This window comes from Rhincodon typus, chromosome 24 (genome assembly GCF_021869965.1).
Source record: "Rhincodon typus isolate 14 chromosome 24, sRhiTyp1.1, whole genome shotgun sequence".
Lineage (NCBI taxonomy): Eukaryota > Metazoa > Chordata > Chondrichthyes > Orectolobiformes > Rhincodontidae > Rhincodon > Rhincodon typus.
In genome coordinates this window covers 44,990,545-44,999,881 of record NC_063355.1, presented here as the reverse complement: position 1 = coordinate 44,999,881, position 9,337 = coordinate 44,990,545, and the positions used below count along the sequence as shown (strand labels likewise).

Sequence of the window (9,337 nt, the reverse complement as noted above, 5' to 3'; positions counted from 1 at the left end):
GGAGAGAGGTTTCTGGAAGGTGAGGGAGCGGGAGATGGGGGAGAGGATGGAGGGCGGTTACCGTGTCCCTGATACCCTGGGGAGGGTACGGAAAGGTGGACAGAGACTCCCTTACCCCCTCAGTCCCGGGCCTGGGCTTCCCGTTCTCGGTCGTTTGCTGAGAGGCCGCGGCGCCATTTCCCGCTCTCCCGGGCCCTCAGGCCTTCCCGCCTTCCCTCAGCCTGGGATCCCCCTCCCGGTTCACGGCCTCTTACCCCCCCCCCCCCCGCTATCAGGAGGGAGATTGTGCCCCACTCCCCGGGAGATGATCTGCCCCCCGGGTTCCCGCCCCCAAACACACACACGCGGGGTTGGGGTGGGAGTGAAGGCCAGGCCCCGGGTTTGAAGCCCGGGCGGCGCCAGCACATGGCGCCTTTTCTCCCTCCCCGCCGCCTCGGGCCTTTCCAAGGCCTGGAACCCCCGCCCCTCTCCATCCCCATTCCCCTCCCGGGCCCATCCCCTTTGTTCAGCCTTTTTGCTGCTGGAGCTCCTCGCTGCGAGCCCAGGCTGATTTTCTATCAATTTTGTTTTTTAAATCCTTAAAATCGCTCGTTGGGCAAGGGGACAGCAAACTATCTGCGTCCCACCCTTTTATTGTGAATTTGTGCCACTTTAAATTCTTTCAGCGGACCGTTATTTTTGACTGCTTTCCGCCCTTTTGTGATAATGCGCCATGTCTGCACATACGTAAAGCCTTGAACTGTGTTTCTGATTGTGTTTTTCTATTAAAGGTTTTTTTCTATTTAAAAAAAAACTATGGATGATCAAGGAGAACCTCAAGTTCAGTTCAAGGTAAGAATCTGATACTGGAGTGAAGGTAAATGCATCCTTTTCAGAAACCAGTTTCTTTTGCATGGTATACCTGAAGTTACAGAACTGTCTGCAACTTTGAATGGATGAACAGCCCACTTCGTGCATTGGTTCTTGGTTTTTTGTCTCTTAGAAATTAAGTACTGTTTGACTTTTTGATCCCTTAAGAGCTGTGCACTTAATGCTCAATGTTGGGTTTGTTGGCCCACTCATGTTTTGTTTTTGCATTTTTAATGCCTATCAGAAATAGTCAGTGAGGTTGGAGTCTTTAGCTTCTGCATTGCAAGTAATGATTGTGAGAATCTCATACACTTATTCCATTTGTAGTGAATAATGTAACTGAAAGTTTTGTGGGTGATCCTTGCACTTATGGTTGGGTGTATATGGAGTGCCTGTAACAATACTTTGATTAAAGAATTGGTTCTTCTGTACATGGACTTCAGTTATTTCAGCCCCCATGTTACTTGCCATGTGTCTTCAATGTCAGTGCAGCTCATGCGATTGGATCGTGACTCACTCTCAGCAGCAAGCTTGTGCCAGAATTGGCTGTACGGAGCCACGTTAAGTGTTGCAAAGATTTGTATAGAATAATAAGCAGCCTCTACTAGCCATGTAGTGCTGAAGGTGAAGGCTGATATTATGTGACACTTACAATGAGGATTGCAGAAAATGAGGTGGTAAGTAAGAGGAAAATAAGTGAGGAAACTGAAATGGGATATGACATGCCCTCAAAGGAGAGTGGAATACTTTGTACATTGCCCTTTTCTTATGAGATCACACTGATCCATAATCTGAGGTGCTTGTAGAAGTACTGTAATCAGCACTACATTGGCTTGTGCCATTGTACTGCCAACATTCCTGATAATGATCAGGAGGCAAAAAAAACTACATGGTTTTATTAAGTTGCAAACAATCCATTTATTTAAAGTGCATCCAGATCCATCGGGTGTGTATATTGTTCCATTTTCTTGAAATGCTTAAAATGTTTTCATTAAGCTGCAGTTAGTCTTTCATGCTCACTTCCTAAGTGGGTAGATGATTCCACTAACGGTTCATTTCAGTATTCCTATTCTTGATTAGTTTAAAATTCTAAATTTTAATGTATGGCTAATTTACTTAACCCTTTTTTCTCTCAAAAAGATTTTTTTCCTCTCTTCCAGCAGTCCCATGGTACTGTTACTAGTTTGAATTTTTTTAGTTCTGATGTAAAATGCTTGGTAGTATTGACAGTGCTCAAAATATTGGGGAGGGTAATAACTTTATTTTCAATGCCTCTATATCTTTGAGTTCTAGGTGGCAAGGCTGAATCTTTAGACCTTGAGTCCAGGACAGTTTGACAACCCTATGTGACCCTGGATATTTAGTGCTCACTTGAGACCAGCTGTCTTGGTGTAGCTGAAATGCTGACTGGCATTTCTAATTTTTAAAGAGCAAAAGTCAGTAATGAAACAAACCAGAAATGCTGCAGAAACTCAGCAGGTCTGGCAGAACACTGTCACTGGACTCCGTGTTAACTCTGCTTTCTCCTACAGATACAGTCAGACCTGCTGAACTTCTCTAGCAATTTGTTCTTTGTTTCAGATCTCCAGCTTCTGCACTTTTTGTTTTTGTTGGAGGGGAAAGCGTAGTATTTAGATGATGGTGGGAGGGGTGGGGCAAAATGGCATGAGAGGATAGGTAGAGGGGGAAAAAAAAGTGGACAAAAGGATTGTGACTAGTAAGCCAGGAAAGAAAAGCTGGATAAGTGATAATAGAGACTGTTGAGTAATTGAAAATGGCTTGGCTGTACTAAAAGCGGCCTTTCGTGTGACACGACCTGGTGTTGTAGAGGTGGGTAAAACCATTAATTCCCATTTTCTGTCAAGGTGCTGCCAGACCTGCTGAGTTTCTCCAGGGCTTTTTCTGTTTATTTTGGATCACTAGCATCTGCAGTTCCTTGTTTTATTTTGCTGAATAATGAATCTTTTGGGAACTTTACTTTTCCAAGGCAATTAATGTTTAGAAATGTTACATGAGTGACTTGTTTTTGTAGTCATTGTAGCTTGTAATGACTTGAGTGAGAAAAGTATGATATTGGCTCAAATTTTTTGCTTTTTTTTAATGTTTGAATGGTTAATAGCTGATCCATGTATTGAAATGAACAGTGTAGCTTGCAGTCGTGTAAGGGAGATACTTTCTCCTATTTAAGTTCACAACTAAGTGATTATAGCACAAGAAAAGGCCCTTTTGGCACATTCAGTTTGTGTTGGTCAAAAACAAGCTTCTAACTATTCCAATTCCATTTGCCAGCATTTGGCCCATAGCCTTGAATGTCTTGGCATCTCGAGTGCACATTTTAAATACTGCAGAAATGTTACGGGGGTTTCTGTCTTTACCCTCTGTACCGTACTAAGTGGACATAAGGAGTGTCGTATCAGCTGTGATCCTATTGAATGGTGGAGCAGGCTTGATGGGCTGAATGGCGTATTCTTGTTCCTATTTCTTATGGCCATCCTTACAGGCAGTTGGGGATTCCCATCATTCTGTAGATGGGGAGAAAAATTCCTCATCCATCTAAACCACCTATTCAGCATAAATCTATGCCCCTTAAATCTAATTTCATCACATGTGCAAGCACAAATAGTATAAATTCACACCATCTACACTCAGGTGTGTTCCTTTTTAAACTTAAAAAAATGCTTTGCATTTGAAGACTGGATTTGCATTCTTGTAATTTTGGGTAATTTCTTGGTTTTTCTAGCTTGTACTTGTTGGCGATGGTGGTACTGGGAAAACAACTTTCGTTAAGCGCCATTTGACTGGCGAGTTTGAAAAGAAGTATGTAGGTATGTATGTCAAAATGATGACAAGATGTATGTCTGCTAATTTTTTTGGGAAAAGCTATTGAAATAATCACACTCTCTTGCTCCTTCACTGGCTATGTGAAACTTTCCTGTTTAAATTATTTGTATAATTCTGTCTTGAATATTTGAGTCTGCTTCTATTTTTCAGGTCTAATCGTAGTCCTGATTGCTACGTTTTGCTTTTTTTTTTAAAAAATGCTTTGTTTTGAAAATTACCTTTGATTTGAGACAATCAATAGTGTGGAGCTGAAGGAAAATAGCAGGTCAGGCAGCATCAGAGGAGCAGGAAAGCTGACTTTTAGGTTTACAAATTTGTGACCTCTAGTTTACAGATCCTTCTACCGTTGGGAACATTTTTAACATCAAACCTCCATCTCCTACCTGAAGGAGATCTTGGGGAGGTGGAGCCATTCTTAAAATCCTCTTAAGACCATGACATCCTCAAGTGTGGTGCCCTGAATTGGACACAATTCTTTAGCTAAGGCTTAACCAATTATTTTTATAAAGGTTTACATAAAATTCCCTTTGTTTCTCCCAGGTGCTTCTCTTTACAAAATCATTGATCCTTTTTCTTAATTTGTTATGCTACACAAGATCTGTGCCATTAGTTTTGATCGTCTTTCTACCAAGAAGAATAACTCCACATATCTCCACCTTAAATTTGGTTGCCCTTTCTACCATCTATCTTTCTGAAGTCTCATTGTCCTTTTGCGTTTGGTGATCATTAAATATAGAAATAATGACCTGTATATCCAAGTACACTTGTTAACGTTAAAATAACTTAGTCCATGTTGTCCTTTTGTTAATTAGTTGCGTGACTTAAATTTTGCTAACCAGTTTATTGCTTTAATGAATGCCATTTGACAATCTACATCCTTGTCCACCCTCTAATTTCATCAAAGAATTGGGTGGATAAGCTTAATTTGGTGTGCATACTAATGCCAATGTAATGTGTTGTTTACCCCTTGCAGCAACATTGGGTGTTGAAGTTCACCCACTTAGATTCCATACTAACAGAGGCCCCATTAGATTTAATGTTTGGGATACTGCTGGTCAGGAGAAATTTGGTGGTCTCCGTGATGGTTATTACATTCAAGGTAAGAGTCTGAGTTATGCACTTCACCTTGGAACATTTTGTAAGACAGTAAATGATGTCCTGGGTTTTTACTACTTCTTTCTTTCACACAGCTCAATGTGCCATTATTATGTTTGATGTAACCTCACGAGTGACGTACAAGAATGTGCCTAACTGGCATAGAGACTTGGTGAGAGTGTGTGAAAACATCCCCATTGTGTTGTGTGGCAACAAAGTTGATATTAAAGACAGAAAAGTGAAGGCAAAATCTATTGTCTTCCACAGGAAGAAAAATCTTCAGGTATGGTTTTGTAAATATCTTTATGTAATTAAGAGATTGGGAGTATGCAAATTGTTGGCTCCAGAAGAAATTTGAACCAAGATTTACACCACGTAGTTATCTGAAACACTTGTTTGAAATACCATTATTTCAGTGGCAATTGCTGTTTCACTCCTTTCTAAATTACTACTCCAGTTTGAAGTAATGAAAAGACAGTACATACAAGAATCTGGTGGAGTTTAGGGTTGCCTGAAACTTTGGGTTATTAGTGGAGCATATTTGTGGACTGAAATGTAGGATAGAATATTCAGATACAATTTTCAGTTAAAAGTTGAAGGTCAAGTTTTTCCAAAGTTGGCTGTTCTGAATCAGATTAGTTTCCTTTGTACAGAATGAAATGTATTCAGTTGATCTCCTAAGAAACTTCTGAGGTTTTGAGCACAAGATAAAAAGTCAGATGATTACAGGAAAACCGTATGTGGGCAGGAAGCAGTACTGGTTTTGACCAGATACTTGGCTGCTGCATTTGAAACCATTTATTTAAAATTCAGGCAGAGCAATTTGTATTGGCTTTTGGCTCTAGTTGGGCTGGGACCTTTGCACAATAATTCATTTGCTGCTTCCTTTTCTGAAGTGCCAGTTCCACATCAAAAGTGTGTGGAGTCTAAACGGAAGCTGAAGTGAGTGTGTATTCCATGTTCAAATGGATTCCAAATTTGGACCTGAAAACTGACAATGCCCAACATCTGGCTTTCTAATTTTGGTATGGTCATTGTCTTCAGGGTTTTTAAATTGTGAACTGATAAGGAAGATTAACCTTCATTATGAAATTGAACTTCATCACTTTTGATCAATGTCCTTAAACTTGCATTACAGTGGGGCTTTTAGCAAGCATATGTTTTGTAAATCTTGAATTTGTTGACTTAAATGTTTCTTCCAAATTAAGCTGTGGGGAAAAATCTTCTGGCAGATAGTGAAGCAGTAAATCACTAACTTAGCAATTGGTATATTAATTTCACTAGCAATGGAAGATTTATTTGGTACTGTATTACTTGAGGAAAGTTGCATTGGTTCTCACATCTATCTGGTTTGTACCATGTTTGTGTGGAAATGACTTTCAGGATTATTACGTAGAAGTCCAGTGATTATTTTTTTACTCTTGAGGGTAGGTGTTAAACTTTGGTATTTCTGCATGTCAAACATGTTAGAAAGGGAAGTGATTTTATAGATTGTGTTTTTGATTTTTGAACTATTGTTAATGACATTGGAAAGTAATGCTGTGTTTATACAAAGCACTGAATGTACCTTCTGTATTCTGCCTATATCCACATTAGTTTCTAAATACTGGTTTTTCTACTCCAACTTTAATATTTAATAATCACTGAAGTTTGTCAATAAAATGATGTAGCCTGTTTATTATTATTAGCCCTGTGTACATGAATAAAAAGTTCAGTGGGTTAAAATGCATGAACCCAATAGTGAGCATGTCTTTATAGACAAGTGACAACTCTTTCCTCCTTGCAGTACTATGACATTTCTGCCAAAAGCAACTACAACTTTGAGAAGCCATTTCTGTGGCTTGCCAGGAAGCTGATTGGAGATCCCAATTTGGAGTTTGTTGCTATGCCAGCTTTGGCACCACCAGAGGTTCAAATGGACCCTGCATTAGCAGCACAATATGAGGAAGACCTGAAGGTACAGTATCGCTCCATTAGATGCTGGGTTGAGATCAAAGGGGACTCTGAAAACCAAGTACTTCCTACTTATGAATAATCACTGTTTTAAGCATGTGTTGCCATTAGTATATGGTTCTTTGCTCAGTGCTCAAACTTTTTTTTTCCTTTAAATTTGATTGTTTATAGTTTGATCTGGGTGAAAAGCTTGAATATATGGGTTCAGAAAATGCTCATCTCCAATTTGGCTAAGCCAAATAGATGTGCTGTAAAGGCAATCAGGCATTTGGTGGCATCAGATTTATTTCCTGTTATTTATAGCTGAATTTGTTTTGTGATGGCAAATGCAAACATGTTAATATTTCAACTGTTTGCAGGTTCAAAATTAAAACTTAAGCAATTAATGCTTTTAATAACTTGATGCATCTGCAAGATAACTGCTGAAACACTTCAGTGTGCCCCTGTAATGTCATCTTAGTGACTCCAGTTGTAGTATCTAGAGGTTTCAGTGAATTGTCTTGAAACTGGAGCTTTCTGCAGTCTTAATAGCATCAGTTTAGTAAAAGTCTACCAGCAATCAGCAGCACTTTCTGCAATTTGAGGCAATCTCTTCCAATTATAGATGTAATGTCTGTTTAATATCCTTCTAGAGATGAATTTACTGGTGCAACAGACTTGGTGTACAACTGTGAAAACTAATGTCTTGCCCATGAGGGAATTTTTAATTAGTGGAAATTAGATTGGGAATATTTACTTGGCTAATAAAGTTGTGACTGTTACTTTTGAATGTCTCCCTTGAAGTTAGCCTAAATAGCTGTTACTGTAAGGATAGTTATTGGCTATGGAGCTTAAATAGGAATTTTAAAAATGGTTTTGTTCACGTTTTTAGATTGCTGACCTGATACTTTATACACAGCAGTCATTCTGCTGGGAGTATTAGTTTTAAATTGTCTAAGCCATTTACAACAACAAATGATTGCATTAGAGAATCACCACGAAGTGGTGGTTGCATTTTGCAAGTGAAACTGCTAGATCAGTTAATTTTTAAATCTGAAATTTTTGTTCAGCAAAGATATTTACATATATGGGCCAAAAGAAAGCTATTTGCAATTATTCCTGATCAGGCTTCGAGCTCAATGACTTGCTCCTGTTCTGATGTTCTTCTAAATATTGCTGTTGTTGTGGTGTACTCTAATTTGAACCAGAAGACCTCTGTTAATGTAGTTGTATTGTGGTTAAATCACTTGTGGCTGCTCCTGTTCTCTCTTCCACACCCAATCCTCATATAAAACCAATCTGACATGATTGCATCTTTTTAAATATTGTACTTTTCTTTTTTTAAATATTCTAGGTTGCTCAAGGCACTGCTTTGCCAGATGAAGATGATGACCTGTGATTTAATGGCTGGAGTCAAGCACCAGCAGCCTAGTTTTATAGGCAGCTGTCCTGTGATGCAGCGTATTTGCCAGTTAATTAGCTGAACAGAACTTAACTGCTTATAATCTTTAAATCTTTAGGGGGCTAAAGGAGTTGTAATTGGGAGTGAATGGTGTGCAGTATGACAATTTCCTTCACACTTGGACCTGTGTACTTGATACTAAAACTGTATTGATAGACTGCAACATTGGCGTGTATGCATAATTTAATTTATGATACAGGTAGAATCACAATATACATCGTTACAAGTTGTATGTTAATGTCATTCCTACTCTTTTTTTTGTTAACTTTTTTGTTTGGATCATAAAGTTGTGATCTTAATAAAGTTATATTCCAAATAACTATATGAATTGTGGTAAAATACTGAGCATTCCTTTCAAAATTAATTTTTGTTGCTCGTATTCAGTGTGCCGTTTGTGGAATTAAGTCCTGAATCCCACTGTTGGTTGGCTGATAGAATTGAATTTATATTGCATTTAGCTGCATAGGTTCAGGAATTTGGAAACATCATGCCCCAGTTGCTATTTCTTTGTGGAACCTTTTTGATGGCTTGTACACTTGTAATACTTGCATTGTAACTGCAGTGACTGTACATGACTGTCTCTTTGAAGTTTTTTTTTTTCCCTCCTGTTTGGGAAGAACTGATTGTTCTACTGTCTTTTGAGTGATATTAATAGAACCTGAGGTAAAATAAATGTTCCCAGTGCTGGGGGCACTAGTTCACAATATAGTGCTGATTTTTTATGTAATCTGGTGTTACACAAACTCGCAAACTTTGTTCAAAGCACATCTTCAACAGCCCTGAGGGTTTAAGTGTTATGGGGTTGTGGCTTGTAATGATTAGTCAATTTGTGGATCATTTTCACTTGCAATAACTCTTCTAATCTTGACATGCTTTATATTTTATGCATTGAATAGGAAATCTATCAAAGTTCCACAGTGGCCTAGGAGTGATTGAAATGCCAAAATGTATCTGGTATGTTTAGGGTGTGGGGAACATGGATTGGGACTAAATTGGCTGAGCTCTAGAAGTTTTGGGTTGGGAGAAAGGTTGAGGTGGTGGTGTGTTTTTGTTTTAGATTCCCCACTGAAACAAAGACCAGAAACTAGAAGGAAAGGTATGTGTAACAGAGTGGGATGAATTCTGGATATACCATGAGCAAGATTGGAAACTCAATTC

At 38.9% G+C, this 9,337-nt stretch overlaps 1 protein-coding gene across 1 annotated transcript; it reads left to right on the top strand.

Moving 5' to 3' along the window:
• Window positions 1–8,883, top strand: ran (RAN, member RAS oncogene family). Its single transcript, XM_020523230.2, has 7 exons — window positions 1–19; window positions 771–831; window positions 3,590–3,674; window positions 4,664–4,789; window positions 4,881–5,068; window positions 6,572–6,742; window positions 8,072–8,883. Exons 2-7 carry the CDS (start codon window positions 796–798, stop codon window positions 8,114–8,116), a joined length of 651 nt encoding a protein of 216 aa, XP_020378819.1. The 5' UTR covers window positions 1–19; window positions 771–795; the 3' UTR covers window positions 8,117–8,883.
• The last annotated feature ends 454 nt before the right edge of the window (window positions 8,884–9,337 follow it).

Bases quoted from the DNA above. Each gene is read 5' to 3' on its own strand.
- ran (XM_020523230.2), top strand. From the start codon at position 796: ATGGATGATCAAGGAGAACCTCAAGTTCAGTTCAAG. The intron at 832-3,589 runs GTAAGAATCTGA...TGGTTTTTCTAG, and splicing joins AACCTCAAGTTCAGTTCAAG to CTTGTACTTGTTGGCGATGG. The intron at 4,790-4,880 runs GTAAGAGTCTGA...TCTTTCACACAG, and splicing joins TGATGGTTATTACATTCAAG to CTCAATGTGCCATTATTATG.